At 45.1% G+C, this 17,361-nt stretch overlaps 1 protein-coding gene across 1 annotated transcript in view; it reads left to right on the forward strand.

Moving 5' to 3' along the window:
• Positions 1-15,829: 15,829 nt before the first annotated feature.
• FBXW4 (F-box and WD repeat domain containing 4) overlaps positions 15,830-17,361 on the forward strand; it is a 59,883-nt gene continuing 58,351 nt past the window's right edge. Inside the window, 2 exon segments of the mRNA XM_083866124.1 lie at positions 15,830-15,977; positions 15,980-16,163. Coding sequence (XP_083722250.1) covers positions 15,845-15,977; positions 15,980-16,163 — 317 coding nt within the window. The 5' untranslated portion in view covers positions 15,830-15,844.

Here is a 17,361-nt window from a genome sequence, read left to right on the forward strand (position 1 = left end):
AAGAAAAGCTCTTTCTTACTAATTGCTGCTGGCTGGTAAAAGGGCATCCCCAGCCCCTAAAGAACTGGTGGGATCAAGAGCAGAGAGTGGTGGCTGCTGACATGTGCTGAGCCCTTGCAGCTTCCATTGTGGAGCCTGAAGGTGTCTGCACTTCACTCCCTCTCAGAGTGATCACTGCAAGGAGCTGAGAGTTTCACCACCTCCCCCTGCAGAGCTCTGGTTTTGCTGTGCACTTGACACTGGTGCAGGGGGATGACTTGCTCTTGATGACTTGTCCCCACCACAGCAGCCACCTGTCCTTCACCAATGCTCCCTTCCAACCTTGTAAAGGTTGTGGCATTCCCAGAATGAGGCTGAACTTTGGGGTGGTGCAGTGTGATATAGAGGTGGCAGCCCCAGGGGCCATGTTGCCAGCTGGTAAATGTGACAGCCTCCAGGCCACAATGGTCCCAGACACTCCAGTCACCAGCTGGGGCTTCCCAAATCAAGTCTGGGGCTCCCTGGGGGAGCCAGTTTGCCTGTAGCATCAGCAAGGATGAGAAAATTCCCTACAGGTAAGAGAAAATTACAGCTGAGATTTTTGTGCTGATGGTGATACTCTGTGAGCTGGGATTTCAGACAAGTCCTCAACGCTGTGACATAGGATCATATTACATGTGGTGTGGATGGGGCATTTCTTTTGTGTATTTGCTACCTATGGTGTGGAAACCTGTGGAAATTTGCTACCTGTGGTGTGTACTGCTGATGTGAGCAAAGGGATGAACAGCAAAGGGGACAAAGCAGGCAGGAGTGTGGAAGTCCTATGTGGAAAAGCAGAAGCAGCCAGACTGGCCAGTGGAAGGGCGAGGAGGGACATTGGGTCCCATCTTATGGTCCCTAAAGTACATTTCCTGGGAATGAATATCTGTTGGAAGGAGAAGGAAGCTGGAGCCAGTTAGTGAAGCATATAGGCTTTTAGTCCTCTTGTCACTCAAGAGATGACAAATGTGGAGACTCTGCTATTGAGACTGAGTGAACCCCTAACAGGCTGCTTCAAGGGACTGTCACTTAGAGAAATGGCAGTGTGACACAGACAGCTATTTCATGGCTACTTTGCTGGGCAGCACCCACTGCTCAGTGTTCCTCTGCTGCCTGCTCCACCCCAGAGCCAGGTTCACCCTGTGGCATGGCGAGCTGGGATGACCTGGCCATAACCAGTCCTGATGAATGGTCCAGAGGAGTTGCACTGACTTCCTGAGGGAGATGTTGGACAACTGAGATCATACTGTGCTCTCTGTCTGGGCAGCATCACAGGCACTGTGCACTGGTGGGTACTTATGGATCTGGCCTTTCCCATTGGTGCCTGTGCAGGAAAGCTCTGAATGTGCTGACTTGCAGGATTTTATGCATAGGATGGATAGTGCTGCCAATGCTGTTGTCTGGAGCAGGCTTGGAGCTGTTACTTGAAGCTGGCCATGTGGGAAGCAGTCATAATACAAAAGATAAAGGTACAGTGGGTGCCGGTGGGGCATGAAGAGCTCAGGATGGGGAGGGGAAGAGTCATCAGCATAGCACAGAATCCTCATCCCCAGAAACCTTACTATGTTGCTTCTTGGTCTGCTTTAAACCTATAGAGAACTCGTGGAGGTAGGAACTCTGAAGGTGTTTGTATATTATTTCAGGAACATACATTGTGGGGAAGAAAATCTTTCCCTACCAAAGTAGGGAATCCATGTGCCTACAGAGAGAAGGCTCAGCCCTAGATAAGACCCAAGGCAGCAGGTGAACATCAGAATGCTGCAGGACCATAACTTAGGACTTAGTGCAAGCTGGGTGCACTGTTTACTGGTGGGAGCTGTCATGGAAGTCAACAGGTCTCTGGAGTTACTTGCCTGTATTGAGCTGCTAGGAAATGTCTGACCTTCCTTGAAACCAGAGTATGCAGAGCAGTCTGCTTACCCGCAGCAGTGATCTCTGGGCAGGAAGCTCAGATGTGAGCGATGAAGGCAGCAGCTTTGCTGAGGAAATGCATTTAATTTGATCTACACTGCAGTTTTTATTGGAAAAAATGTTGATGCAGTAACATTCTGCACAGTAACTAGAGGTGGATTTAAGGTCATAGAGATAATATAGCATGCTGAATTCACAGGTGGCAGATGGGAAGAGTTCAAGGCGCACTGGGAAAGTCTCCCTGAAGTGCCTTCTCTGCAGCTTTATCTGTTCTACTCAAGAACTGGGTGTGCTTCTCCTTCCTAGCAGGTTTCACTCTTGCCTGGACACTTCCGTACACTGGAAATAGCGTGGCTAGTAGGGCTGGACCTGAATCTTTCCCCCATGCTTTAAATTACAGGGTGACCATTAAGCATGGTGCAGGTGGAGCAGGGAAATGTCTGATTGGGATGCAGAGATGGCCAGGCAAACACAGCTTCCAAGAAGCAGTTTCCTGTGCACACAGATGGGTCTCACTGCACAGCATGCTCTTGGGAGAGGGCAGGAGCAGGATTCCCCAGTCTGCTGCAACTTTTGCAGTTATCTGAGGTGATGGGAAGTCTTCTGTAGAAGACAGTAGGTCTGTGACAGAAGAATTTTAAAGGACTGTTCCCAGAGGGGTAAAATTCAGCACTGTGCACTGGGAGTACATGTGTCTCAATGGACAGCGGGGAGCCTCACACGTCTCAGCTCACGATATGGAACAACTGCCCGACCACCTGAGCTCCTCCTGCCCCCTACGTAAAACAGAGCTGGTGCCAAATCACTCCACAGGTCACTGGAAGTTTAATGCAAGTTTCCCAGAGGTTTTGGAGCAGGCAGTGAAAGATGCTGCAGTGCAGAGCATTGCTGCTTATTCCACCGTTATCAATCAGTGGAGAAAAATGCAGAGTTCCTTGTGCCATCCAATGAAATGTCATAGGAGAAAAAAGCCAACTGCCCAGCAGTAAAATCACCCTGTCCTGCAAGACAGACAGACACCTCCCTTCTCGCCCCCCCAGCCCCCTCCCGTATTTTGTGCTCTGTCCCAGCAGAGGGAGCCCGAGTTTATTAACAAATCCCGATCCCGGAGATAGCTGCTATCAAGGTGGTACCAAACCCCGGGCAGGATTCTCACTGCTGGAGGAAGGCAGCAGAAGGAATAGGGGTCTAGTAGTGATGTTGAAAGCAGGGCTGTTTTCAACCAGGGAAGCAAACGAATAATCAGCCAAGAGGCCGTGCAACGAGCTCTGCTCCTGGGACACGGCAACCACGTCAAGAGATGGATGGTCTGCAGCAGCCAGCAGATATGCTCATTGCATGGGGAAAGCATTTTGCATCAACAGATGCAGCAGATCCACACTATGATGGATGAACTGAGTTAAATTTACTTCAGAGGCTATTTCAAGGCAGTCAGTAACCTGTATACCTGCACTTTTACTGGGCTGTCCAGTTTTAATCCTGTCATCTGGACAGTCCTCCCAACAGCATTCAAAGCCATCAATCACTGTGGTGCCAAATCCACAGCTGTTTGGCACCTTGTGGCTGACTCTGAGCCCATTCGGGCTGCATGGCAATGCTGTATAACCTTTCAAGCACAGGACAATGGTCCTGAGTCATCTAGCATGAGTTTTTGCATTGGTTTCCCTTGGTTTTGAAGGCTCTATGTTAGTGCACAGAGAGTTTAGTTGAAGGAAGCAGGAGCAGTTTTAATGAAGTGCCTTCTCAGAGCTCATGAGGATGCCCTAAGTTTTCTCTGCTGATAATGTGAGATGAAATGGTTCCCAGGGAGACAGATGATTCCTGGTCGTGTGTTCTTTTTTACAGCCAGCAGTTGCACTGATACCATGGATGCATACACGGGTACAAGATTATCTGGGAGAAAAAAGGTGGCGTGATTGGGGTGCAGGAGGGTCACAGATAATTTTAGACCAAATCCGAAAACCATTAGTATCAATGCAAAGCCCCTCATTAGCCTGAACAAGCACAGAGATTCTTGTTTTAGAAGCTGAGTAACAAACTGTGACATTTTAGGACGCAGAGATGGGAAGGCAAATGACTCAGGCTGCACTTTACAAAAAGCAGCAGGCAGATATTTTCCGAGGCAACTTTTAAAGAGAAGGTTAAATTTCTCCAAGATAAGGAGAGCTCCAGCTCGCTGGAATGCATCGCGACCCCCCCTCCCCACCTCATCCTATGATAACAGCTGTTGTGTTGGAAACCTAATGCTGATGAAAGAGTTAAAGGGTGGTTGATGGGCAATATCGGTGACACACCTCTGAATTGAGCATACTCCTGGAGTGAGACTGCGGACTGGTGTTACTCAATGAATAGAGGCCACTCCAAGGGAGTTTTTCCTTGAATAGAATGGGGTCAGGGAGCCGCTTTGGGGAACAATGGTTGCCACCGGCTAGCTGAATTTCTTACAATCACACACCATACCCCCTGATCAAATAGCTCCTTTGTCAGTCTGATATAAAAACATGTCATACAATGATGATCTGGAAGAATGACAAGAGCTGGCCTTTCAAAGAGATCAGAAGGGCTTGTTTTGCACAAAAAGAGCCCCCATCAGAGTCAAGACAGAAAAAATGGAGAATAAAAGGGGGTGAATGGAAACAAACAGCAATAACAACAACAACAGAAAAGAGGGCAAGTTGGAAACTTAGGTCTGGCTTGTTTCACAGCATCCCATATCCACAGCAGTGCAGCACGGTCGAGTTGAAACTCTTTCAGTATGGACGTGGATGTCAAATTGCGCTGCCATTGGGTTCCCATTGTCATTCTGCACTGGGACAGAAGAAATTGCTGGATGGGAAAAGGTCACTTGGCCCAACGAATCATCTCCCTGCCCCCCCCCGAAAATGTCTCAACACCATCTCTCTCTTTCTCACTGTAGTTCACTTCTCTGCCTTTTTAATACAACGTTCATCTGCTGTCTTTATGCTCCTGTACAAAGTTCAGATTGCTCAGAAGGCTATTCTTGTCCATCTGTTCATGTGAGCTGGAAAATGTCTTTATTCTTCTGTACTACCTTGTTAATTTTTTTTTCTTTAAATGTGTACCCTCTTTTCAACCCTCTTCCCAGGATTTTCAGGGATGTAATTGAGATTCTGGATGGAGAGAGTTTTTCCCCAAAGAATGTTTTAAGATGTGCAGGGAAGTGGATCCCTCTCTGCTACTTGCAAAGGAGCTGCATTCCTACAGTATCTGTCACAGGAGTCCCAAGAGATGGCATTTACAGTCATTATAATTATTTGCAAGCCAGAAAAGCTCAGCAGACCTGGAAGTGGGCAACTAAAGCTGCCAGACAATTTCAGCACCTAAAGTGCTTGAAAATTTTATATTTAGATTTTAATCTGGTATTATATAAAATAAGAAGTCAGAACGGTCAGAAGAAATCATTGCCTGTAAAAGACTGAGCTCTTGGAAAATTGCTCCTGAAAATACACTCACGTTAACAACACACCAAAGCTTTACCCCATGTTTAAGTTCTCTTTATTTATTTTTTTAACCACACCATTTTCTCTAAAGAGAAACAAAACCCAAAAAACATTGGTAATGCTTCCAGGAGTTTGTGTGATTAAGCACACTAACTGGGAGGTACCTTGTAAAAACGATAAATCCCGGCATCTTTTTTTTTTTTAATCTCTAAGGCAAATATCTATTATCATCTAGGATTTCTTTGTTGTAGTGTTACTTGCCATTTCTGCAATTTTGTATAGAATCAATTATACTCCTATGCATGTTACTCAGGATATGTTCATTTCTATGAAAAATAGGTAAACTCTATTTACAAAATATATTGTTCATTAAATACAGAGAATATTTATAAACACGCACAACACTAACACGTGTAAACCAAATACAATTGATACTGACCTGAATGGCTAAGCTCTTTGATTCCTTTACCTAAAAGTCTGTATAGCATAAAATTGGGGTCATAATTAATCACCTCTTCTCCTGAATAAAGGTCTGAAAAGCTGGCTGAAAATAATTAGGCCACATTCTGGGTGCAGGCAAAATTAGGATACAGGTTACAAATTCTGGGTAGGTTAAGTTTCAAGACTGTTACTACCAGTGTATTTGAGGGGGTAGATGAAATACAGGACACATTGTGCAGTGCTGTTTGGGAATTAATTTGGAATTGTAGTATAAAATTTGCACCACAGCAAAACAGTGCAGAAAGTAGGTGAGACACAGCATATGTAGTGTTAGCAGTCAGAAACTAGACACTGGAAAAAGTATTTAGGCACTCAAATAAAATGTTTTCAGTGGTTTTGAGTACCTAAGAGTTCTGCTTGATTTTCAGAGCTAGTGACAGACAGACAAACAACTTCTGAGTTTGTCAGTCTGAAAGGCAGATTTTGGTGCTTGTATTTATGGTTGCTCCAGCCTCCAGCTGGAAACCACAAGCAGCAGAGAAGGTGACAATTCAGTTCTCAAAGGGATGGACCTGCCCTGGGACCAGCTGTTGACATGAACTGAACTGAACACCTGGTAAGGGGTGAACAGGTTTCTGCAGTACTGGTTCTGATCTAGCTGCCATTAAAGCATACCAAGACCTCCCATTTTGGGATCAAGTGGGGCTACATGAGAAGAAGCCCTTGTCATGCCATTACCTGCTGGCTGGACTTTACAAGTCCAGTCTGGCTGGGAGTATTATGCATGTCCTAAAGGACTGGGGCTCTGGTCCATTGGGTGTGATATCCACTTGGTGTGATATCCACGTGGTGATAATCTGCAACTTCACAGCAACTTTATTTTTCTTACTTAAACTATTTTGAAATTGTATTGTTTTGCTTTCACTGGACATTTCTGTTTTGTGGTTACTCTTGGTTGCTGGGTTTTCTTTATTATGGAAGTTCTGGATAGGTGGATAATTTTTGTGTTTTCTTTAGGTAGCACCCTGTTTCACTATATAGCAGCATAATTCTGTTAAACACAGTGAAAACTCTTCTTTACAGCACCCTCACATCTGGTCCTGAGACTCTGGACAACTCTGGGAAAGAAAAAAATATGTTAAGGGAGCACTCACAGTGGAATTAACTGTTCCAAAGATTGGAAGGCATAAGAACCAGCTTGTACACACATCTTAATTTTGTCCCTTTGTCAACAGGTTGTACAATCAAAATTTAAGTGACACTTCTGTCTTCTTTGGGCTGCTGGCTCTGCTGTGCTGAATCTCACCTGTTCAAGTTTCCAGTGAACCTTCTTGCATTCTCCTCTAGTTCTTACCCTGCAGTTATAACCTCAGTATTGGGAGCAAGCCTGGAAAATTTCAGAATGAAAACTGAAACCTTCCAAAAGGTAGGAGCAAATAAAAACCAGAGGATATTAATATAGCAACAGCTGGACTTCAGCTTTAATAACCTATATTTTTTTAGAGCACGTAGCAATTCAGATCAGACAGAGGTATTTCTGTGTGCTCCTGTTAAATCAGGTCTCTTGCCAGTAACACAGTGAGAGGCTGGTACACTCTATTAAAATATTAATTACCAAGCCCCTTTCTTTTGATGGGTCTACTAAAGATACTTCAAATGGATATGTGAGAATTGATCAAAGATTCTGCAGGTTGTTGCCACTGCTCACTGGGCATTTCAAACCAAAGGAGAACCTGACTCCCATGAAAAAGATACTGTGTTTTTACAAGCAATAAAAAAACACTGGTCACTTGATTGCTATGGGGATGGATATAACTAAACCGGGCTTTCTTAAGGCAGAGAGCACGATCTAAGAGAAACAAAAAAAGACATGGGAGAGGGAGGGAAAAGAGCGAGCAAGAGAGAGCTGAATTGATTTCAGTCTGTTCAGGTCTAGCTGGAAAACACAATGCAGCGAAACGGTCCCTTAGTCGGCAAGCTTCTTTTCCTAGTTTTTCCCATGGTTTGAAGTGGAGAGGGAGGGATGGTATTAGAAAAAGTGTGTATGTGTGTGTGAGAGAGAGAGAGAGAGAGAGAGAAGGCTGTAGGAAAGGCAGAGAGATGAGAGACATCGTTTGGAAGGGTGTAAAATAGTCCTTTCCTTCTGGGGAGTGGAAAACTTTGATGTCCACGTCTCTCGTTTTAAAGTGGCAGTGTCAGGTTCAGGCTGAAAGGTCCTGATATTTGAATCTTTGTGCTTGGGACTTTGCCTGTGCACACACCTGCACATCCAAACACCTGCCAGGGCATCCACACAGTAAATGGGCCCTACACTTCAGAGGAGCAACAGAAAATAAGCAGGGAGATGGCTTTACTGGTTCCTTGTACAGAGATTCATGCTGGATAAAAAAGGCAGATTTGTACATGTGTGCATGGAAAAAGACATAACCAAAAGGGGAAAAGTGCTGTGGGCTTTATGTGCCTTAGAAAGCTGTTTTCTTCCAGGCATCACTAATGCAGTTATTGGGCTCAGAGTGTGTTAAAGGCTCACTGGCTAAACAGATGAAGAGGCACAATTACAGGTGAGGAGAATAATCTGTGAGAAGCACTGTGATTTGTCAGGCTTCACCATACTAGTAAATTCAGCTTCAGGAGTAACAACCTATGTCTCTTAATCGGAAGCCTTTTCTCCTCTGCAGGGGCATGGACATCTAGCTCAGCCTGGATGTTTTGTCCTTGAAACGCATTTCAATATATCGCTACTAATAATTCAGACATACTTACAATGGTAAGTTCACTGCAAATTGCGGGAAAAGAGAAAGGATAGGGCAAAATTTAGCACTCGTGGCAGTCAAGTGAATTCTGGTAAGAGTTGATCCAGTGTGCAAGTGTATCTTTCTCATTTTTTCCCTTCAAAGAGCAGGAAGGTTTGTGCTCGTGGTGGAGCTGAGAGGGCTCATGCTCTGCTAGGCAGCAAACTAATCTCACTTGAATCTGCACCCAAAAACTGCACCACATGCTAACAGGCTGCAAAACCAGAAAGGTATTTGAGAATTGTGCAGTTTCGGATCAAGCCCATGACAGATGTAAATGTTACTGTGATGGCCTGGGACTGTGAGGTCTCTGTTTCAAGCCAGAATAGAAGCATATGTGCCTGGAGTTCCCTGTGGGTCCTGATGGGAGACAGACAATGGATCAATCCATGTTCAATTGACAGACCTCCTTCACTGGAGGGGGAGATTTTGACTTGATTCCCTGGAATGTTGGCATTTTTCTTCCCAATAGTCAATTTTCAGTTTAAATAGATAGAGTGAAAAGCTATTTTCACGGCAGGTGGGCTGGAGAAGGGAGGTTTTAATGACTCTTTATTCTTGGATTTATAATCTGACACGCTGTATGCACGTGTTTGTCACAAAACTGTGTGAGGTGCCCACCACCCAACCATGCATTGTCCAACAGATGTTAAAGCCATCAAGTGTGTTTGCTTCCAGTTCCAAAGGAAAACATTCTCTATTTTGGAATCTGGGATTTCTTTTTTAAACTGATCTAAACAAACAAATAAAAATAGTCTTGGAGAGTGGGGCCTTACATGATCATAAGAAACTGGGCAAACGAGGATCTAAGGCCTGTTCCCTGACCCATAAACTGGGTTAGTAATCAGTGGTTCCTGAAGTTTGTTATTGTCATCACAAAACCTGAAGTTAGGCTGTGGACTATTTAAAAATCACGTGCACTACCAACACGAGGTATCTAAACATACACTTACCGCAGTGACAAAGCATTAATTGCTCCTTGTAACAATACCTGAGAGGTTCAATCACAGCAGAGATCATGTCGTGTGAGGTACTGTAGGAGCACAGAAAGGACAGTGGATACAGCTGAAGACTCCAAATCTATCATGAATCTGTGCAGTGGGACTGTGCAGAAGTGTGGTGCTTTGCTGCAGGACCTACTGTGTGTGGACAGTAGGATACTGTCCTTGATTTTTTTATAGGTATGTGTGCTTCACTTGTAAGAGCAGAGAGGGTAAAACCTGCCTTATGGGTTGGCATAAATTGAAGTGAATAGAAACTAAGACTGTTTCTAGCACCAGCCAGATTCCTGTTGCTGCGTTGTAAGTCTCTTAACTTAAAATTAACGAATTCTGTGTTTCAGTAATAAGAAATAGAATTAACCAGCAAGAAATAAACAATGTCAGCTTCCTGATTGAGAAATCCTATTGTGCAAGAAAGGACGAATAGCGAAATGTCTTCTCTGACTGTAGAAAAAGAAAGAAGTAAGCCTAGGACTCTAATAATTTTGCATATTTGTAGTTCTTACAGGTAATAAGGCTCTGTCTTGTTTGCCTGGTCAAGGCAGACCCAAAACTATTTGTAGGATTAGGTTTGCTCTCTCTTCTTAAACAAATTATTACCTTGTAAGTGATATGACAGCAGTGAATCCTCCAAGAGCAATGAACCCCTCTGCACCCATGGGCACAGGATGAATCAGGGGACTGCCACACTTGCTCATGGCAGGTGAGGAACTGCACAATGTAGCCATGTAGGTGGAAGCAAAATGCAGGATAAAAGAGTATCACAGTCACTGTTACACCAAAGATATTTATATTGCTTTATAAATACTCCAAAAAGTTCTGGAACTACCTGTAGAATTAATAAAAACTGAGCTGAGAATCCCTAGAAACAACTTTGTATGTCTTGATCTCACTCCCAAAAAAGCCAGCAGTATTTGAATGTTTAGTTCCTCAGGTTTTAAGTACAAAAGGAAAAAGCCCCTAAAATATCTTCATAGGTAGCCCCTATAAAAGAACAAGATTCAAAAGCATTCCTTCAGGAGATCAAGGACGGTCCAGCCTTTGAAGCCTGGAGGATTGGGAAATTTAAAGATCTTTGTGGCAATCATATTGTGCCATTAGAAATCTACCATTTGGAATTGTAAAGCGTTTAAAAGGAATGATTCCAAATTCCACAGCTGTCTGGTGAATGACAACTTGATGTGGCCTGGGGGGGAGGAAGAAGGTCATTGTTGGGAAAACAGTTAAAATGAACATTTTCTGAACAGATGCTTTAGATAATACTTTGATAAATGAGGTTTAAAACAAATAAAATATTCTGGGTGACTTCCTGGGAAGAAAAGATTAGTAAAACAAACAAACAAAACTCAAAATGCAAGGACAAGAAATAGGTATATGCTTGTGCTTAGCAAATAACAGAGGACTGTTCAAAAAAAAATGCACAATAAACAGAGTCTGAACCAGCAAGATGAGACAATTCTGCTGGCTATGGGAGGTGATATATTTTTTTTATTGCACTGCAGTTTTGCCAAGCAAGAAAGATTCTGGAAGGCTCTGTTCATTTTGATACACTAAAATAAATACTTGAGAATCCCTTTTTATTGCCTTTTTCCCCAAAACCATTCAAGCTCAGCTGCTTGATCAAAATACAAAAGTATTGTATGTGCCTAGCAAGTGGATAACGAAAGTGATCCCCTCAGTTTAGTATCTTTGTCAGCAGAGTGTACTGAAAAAAGTAAACAAACAGCATCACTGATGACGAACTGATTTATGGAATTGTTTGTTATCATATTTTTCCGCATAATCATGACTAAAGGTCTCAATCCTGAGGCTGTTAAGAACATTGTAGGGATGTCTGCTAGCTGTGTGCCCTCAGTATTCATCAAAAGCTCCTTGTGGATGGGGTTTGGAATAGGGTCTGTTGAGAATATTTTTAAGGCAAGATTTTTCATCTCCCTTTAACAGAACCCATATGAAACAGCTTCTAATCCTGGTTTCTTCTGGCAAATATTTTATAGGTAAAACCAAATCAATATGTATAATTTGTGAGAAAATTTAAAAGCAGAAAATTTGCCGCCAAATTCAGCATAACCTTTCAATTTTATCCTCTTTAATCCTTTGATAATTTTTGTGCTTCTCCTACAGAAAAGCAATTTTGCTAATCACCTTTGTGCCAATCCCTGCATTCCTAACAATAGTGTGAACAGCTTCCATCAAAGTCTTTGATGTGGGAAAGACACACACACACACATATAATCTGAAAACAATTCAGCTCCTTGGTTCTCAATGGTGAGCACTCTGCTTTAATAGAGTGCAAGTTCTGTGGAGGTTTCTAATCCCTTCTGCCAAACAGAAGAGACACAGTCAGGTAGCACACCTTATTCAGAAGTTAAAATAACATGTTACTTGCTCTTAGAGAAAATCAAAACAACTCAAGATCAAAAACAGATTCCGCCAACCCTAACGGGATAGACTTTCTACTCAGATAACTCTTGATCTAAGTGTGTAACAAGTAACCTGCTTTAATCCCTCAAAGCGATGGTGTTACAGATAAGTACTGTAGTAGCAGAGGAGGTGTCTTAAGTTTCAGAAATACACAAAAGCATTGGTTGGAAGGAAAAACAAAACAAAGAGCTGTCCACATGAATGTGTCTTTAGCTGGAAAGGTGTATTTGAGGGCACTGCAAATAATAAAACCCCTTGAAGACAGAAAAAAAAATGACAGGCAGGTATTCAAATGGTGTTTCTCCAAGCTGGATTTCATTGAATTATGCTGTTAAGGCTCTGCAGATATAAGCCCCCTGATTTTTAGTTTACAAACCCTTCAAGCCATGAAGTTAGAATGGTCTGCTACTTCAGCACAGAACCCTACCCCCTTCTCTAGAGGTTCAGAGTGGTCACGAGCCATGAAAAGGAGTGCAATCTTTGTAAGATTTGGGAAAGATACATTATTATGCTTACACTGCACTGAGCACCTGCTTTGAGTCCTTTATTAGTGTGAACAATGCAATGGAAATGATCATGCTACACATACAGTTTTAGGAATGGTTCAGAACTTTCCTTGGCTCTTTCTCCTGCAGACACCTACATACACACTTATTTTGGCATTATTGTGAAGACTAAGGCCATGAGGCTCTGAGTCTGCAATGTACAGCTTTGACAGCTCTGCAACAGGCACTATCCAAAACCATGCCTGAGAAAGTGTGTGCAAGGGTATGAGCTGCTGGTGTATTTCTCTTAAAAAGAACCCAGAGAAAGTAATGGATGACATCTACATTTTGGGCAAAAAATGACTATTGTTACTATGTTGTGAGACAATTATCCACACTCGAAAACAATGCCAAATTTAAGAGCAGTGTATCAGAATTCTTTTCTTCATACTGCTCTATGTCCCCTGCTTGGAGTGTAGTTGACCTTCTCCAGGATTACTGGGTATAAACACCTTTCATCTTAACCAAATATTCCACAGTTGTTTATACCTTGGGTTACAAACTGGAGGGCACTAAGGCCCCCCTTCTTCAGATGCACTTGTCCATACCTTGGACCTGGTATCCCAGAGGGTCACACTGCATGTGTTACTCTGCACCCATGCTCCCTCTGGTCTGCACTAAGTAGTTTTCCTTGGTAAAGCAGCACAGCCACAGGCAGGAGACTGTCCACTGGAATTTGGGTGCCACACAGTGCAGGGAGACATGCACTATGCACATGCTGCCTCTGTAAAGAGAGCCTAAGACTAGTAGAGAGCCCTTGGGCTGTCTTGGTCTGATATCCTGAGTTAGGACTCTCTAGGTCAATTCCTGGTTAAGTTTTAGCAGTTGTGGTCAAGCCTGTCTCTCTCTCTAAGGAAAAAAACCCAAAACTCAACCCAACTGGTAATGCTTTTATAAATCCAGTAATGGTGAATCTACCATAAATCTTGGTAAGCTCTTTCAACAGTTGATTTTATTCACTACAAAAGCACACTTTATTTATCAGTTTGTTTCCCACCACATTCTGTCAAGAGATTTTATCTCTTTGTCTTCTAAACGGAAGATCCAGATTTTTCTTCCTGTTTCAGTGCTCATAAGGTATGACCACCTCACACCTTAACCTTCTCTTTAGAAAGCTAAAATAGATGGAGCTCTTTGGGTCTTACTACAAAACATGCTTGACAGTCCTGTAATCATTCTTTACTACTCTTCTTTGAAACCCCTCTTGTTTTAAAACATCCTTCTTGAAGTGTTGTCTGGACAAATTATTTCCAAAACAGTCACAACAGAGCAAAAACCAGAGGTAAAAGAACTCCCAGCTCTTGTTTTTTCCCAGGACAGCACCAGTCCTTTGGTCACAGCACCGCAGAAGGAGCTCACATTCAGCTGATTATTCATCTTAATGAAGTCTTTACGGAATTGCAGCTTTGCAGGATAGAGTTACATCCTTCCAGTGTGACCTACATTCTTTGTTCCTAGATGTGAGACTTTACATTTGGCTTGACTGAAATACATATGATGTGATTATGCCTAAACTTAACTTAGGGCTATGCAGCCATAAGCATCCTTTGCCTCTTGCTCCATGTTTTGTGCCTCCTACAAAACTTTGCTAAGAAGTATTTCAGATTTTTTCAGGTTATTAGTAAAATATTAAATAGTGTAGGGTGCATAAGCAGTCTCTGTGAGATCCTACTAGAAAAAGACCAACTTGATAATAAATATGTCTTTACGGTAACAATTTTAAGACAGAGAAGTCACTGATTTTAATAATTTTAATGTTTTCAGTCTTTTTCATAAAGAACAACATTTCATATCATCAGAAAGACATGAAAATGACATAAAACTGCATTCACCCGAAGTTTCCATAATCTTAAGCAAAATTTGTTTTATTACTTCTCTTTCAGCTGGCTCCTTAAGTCCTGTACTAGATGTGCTATTATTTCATCTGAGCTCAAACTCAGGTTGAGAAATTTTTAATTACTTTAGACATCACTCCTTAAAAATGCTGATAAAAAACCTGCTGCCTTCTGAAACTTCCCTGACTTACAGGGTATATTAAAACTCGGTGTAAATGGACCAGAGAGCTCCTTATCCAGCAGTTCTGAACCTCTAATTTACAAGGGTTCTGGACCTGGTGATTTATTCATGGGAGTATTTGGGAGCTTGAGATTAGACAGACAAGATGACCTTCTGGAATAGGATGCAAGTACTGTCAAATGGCCTGTATGCTATGGTAACCCCATTATATGCTGAAATTTATTATCCTACTCCACCCTGCAAAATGAGATGTAGATTGTGGTGGCTAAGTGATACCTGTTCAAAGCATTCTAGGCACATGATGAACTTCTTATAATTTATCTATTTTTTTTTTTTTTTTCATTCTGAGGGAGAATTTTCCCCATCATTTCAGCCTTCTGTAGAGTGGAAAGTACTATAAGAAAGAATAGCACAACACTACCCTCATATTTTCCTGCTCTACTGTCTGTGGAGAGCTACTTTGCCATTTTGGACCAGAATCCTTCTGCGCTGTCAGTACTCCAGGCTCCTGTGGATGGCAACAATGACTCAGTTATTATGAACTGTTCTTTGGAGGTGGTGTGCTTGTGTATGTGTACACACACGTGTGAACTGCAAGCACTTTTCAGACCCCACTCTGTGCAGCTCTGGAGGGGGGAATGGACTGCAAGGAAGGGTGCTGGTGAAAAGCCAGCCCTAAATCCATTGTATCAAGGCCCGCTCTTATGTGGGGAAGACCCTTTCTTTTATGTGTCACAGGAATCTGGGAGTGTTGAAAACTGCTGCGCAGCACCAGATGACCCCTGCTGTCACTTTGTGGGTGACAGGCGCTCCTGACCCTGGTCAAGGATAATTAATGAGCATTAATCACCTTGCTGTTCAACTTCCTTTGCAGGGGTGCAGTACCTAGCTGGTGTTGCTCCAGGTGGTGAGGCAGATGCTCTGGTTACCTGGGATCACCATCCCCACCATTAATTGTTCACGTTATTAATGAATACTCGGATCAGGTGACGTTGCTAATCCCAGATCGGGAGATACAGACCCGTGAGCCGGTCGTGGCGTGGCGACGGGGTGTGGGGGAGGGCAAGTGGCCCAGGGGGAGTCCCAGCGGCTCCCGTTAATGAATTAATCCGCTAACGAGGGTGGGCTCGGCGGCCCGTGCCCCCTCCGGTCCCGGCAGCCGCCTCCTCCCCCGGAGGGGGCAGTGACAGGCAGCGGCTCCTGCCCCATGTGACTGGGGAGCGGCTGCCCCGTCCATGGCTTGGCCTCCCCCGGGCAGCAGCAGCTCCGGCTCCCGGGGAGGAGGGGCGGGAGCTGCTGCTCCATGGGGAGGAAGGGCAGCCCCCGATCCCCCCAGGCGGAGGGGGGATCCCGGGCCGCCTCCCCCTCCTCCCCGCTCTGGGCCTTACCTGAGGAGCTGCTGCTCCTCATCTGCTCCTACCTGGACGCGCAGGCCTTGGGCCGCCTGGCCCAGGTCTGCCGCCGCCTGCGCTTCCTCAGCAGCCGCGATGTCCTCTGGAGGCGCATAGCCCGCGGCTGCCTCAACTCCGGCTTCACCCAGCTCGGCACCGACCTGTAAGCGCGGCCTTCCCGGCGGAAGGGCGGGGGGCGGCGGCCGGGAAAGGCCGGGGATGCCGCGGCCCAGCCGGTTGCCAGGGCCGCGCCGCGCTCCCGGCGGGGCCGCCGCTGGGCCGCGAGGGGCGGGGGACGCGGGGCCATTCCCGAGCGCGGCTGCGCCGCCCTGTCCCTGCGCCAGGAGGGGCGGCCAGGGCACAGGAACAGGAAGGGCCGCCCTGGGCGGGAGCGGCCCTGGCGCACCCCGGGGTGGCGGGGCCCGGCCCAGAGGGGCTGGGGGAGGCGCCTCCTGTCCCCGCCGGGAGCGGGCCGGGGCGGCGGGGGTTTCCCGGGGTGTCTCGCCGTCAGGCCCAGCGGGAGCGCTGCAGCCTGGGGCCCTCTCCTCGTCTGGAGAACTGTGTCCAGGTCTGGCCTCCTCAGTACAAGAAAAACAAGGAGGTGTGGGTGAGGGTCCAGCGGAGGCCACGAAGAGCGATAAGGGGTCTGGAACATCTTCCCTGTGGGGAGAGACTATGGGAGCCAGGCCTGTTCAGTCTAGAAATGACTGAGAAGAATCTCATCAATGCATATAAGTGTCTCAAAGGCAGGTGCCTTTGATGAGTAGCAATGTCCATAAACTAAAACAAACAAAGTTTCACCTCAGCATGAGGAAGAACTTCTGAGGGTGTCAAAGCACTGGAACAGAGGAAGGGCTTGGAGTTTCCCTCTGGAGACATCCAAAACCCACCTGGACTCCTGGCTGTGTAACCTGCTCTTGGTCACCCTGCCTGGGCAGAGAGGTTGGACTAGGTTACATCCAGAGGTCTCTCCCAACGCTAATAATTCTGTGATTTTGTGATCCTCTCAGTCCCCAGACACCTCCAAACACTAAAACTTAGGGGCTTCAGGCTAGGGGAGGTTGGAGCACAAGGAGATGGACAGAGCTGCTGTTTGCAGCTGGGGTGGATCCTGTATGCCCACATGACACTTCTGAGCAGTGATCCCTGCCATGGTCTTGAAAACACCTCAGAGAAGAAGCTGCAAGGGAGCAAGGCCTGGGGAAAGGCATCCTGTGAAAAGGCTGGAGAGCGGGCTCTGTGCATTCTTAGGTGAACACTTTTGTGGGCCTCCAGGAACACACATGTCTTAGGTTCTCACACAGCAGCTGGCACAGAGAAAGTGACTCCTGGACTTTTCATGGCTTCTGGGTTTTAAGGTT

This window comes from Zosterops lateralis, assembly GCF_965231275.1.
Source record: "Zosterops lateralis genome assembly, chromosome: 8".
NCBI lineage: Eukaryota > Metazoa > Chordata > Aves > Passeriformes > Zosteropidae > Zosterops > Zosterops lateralis.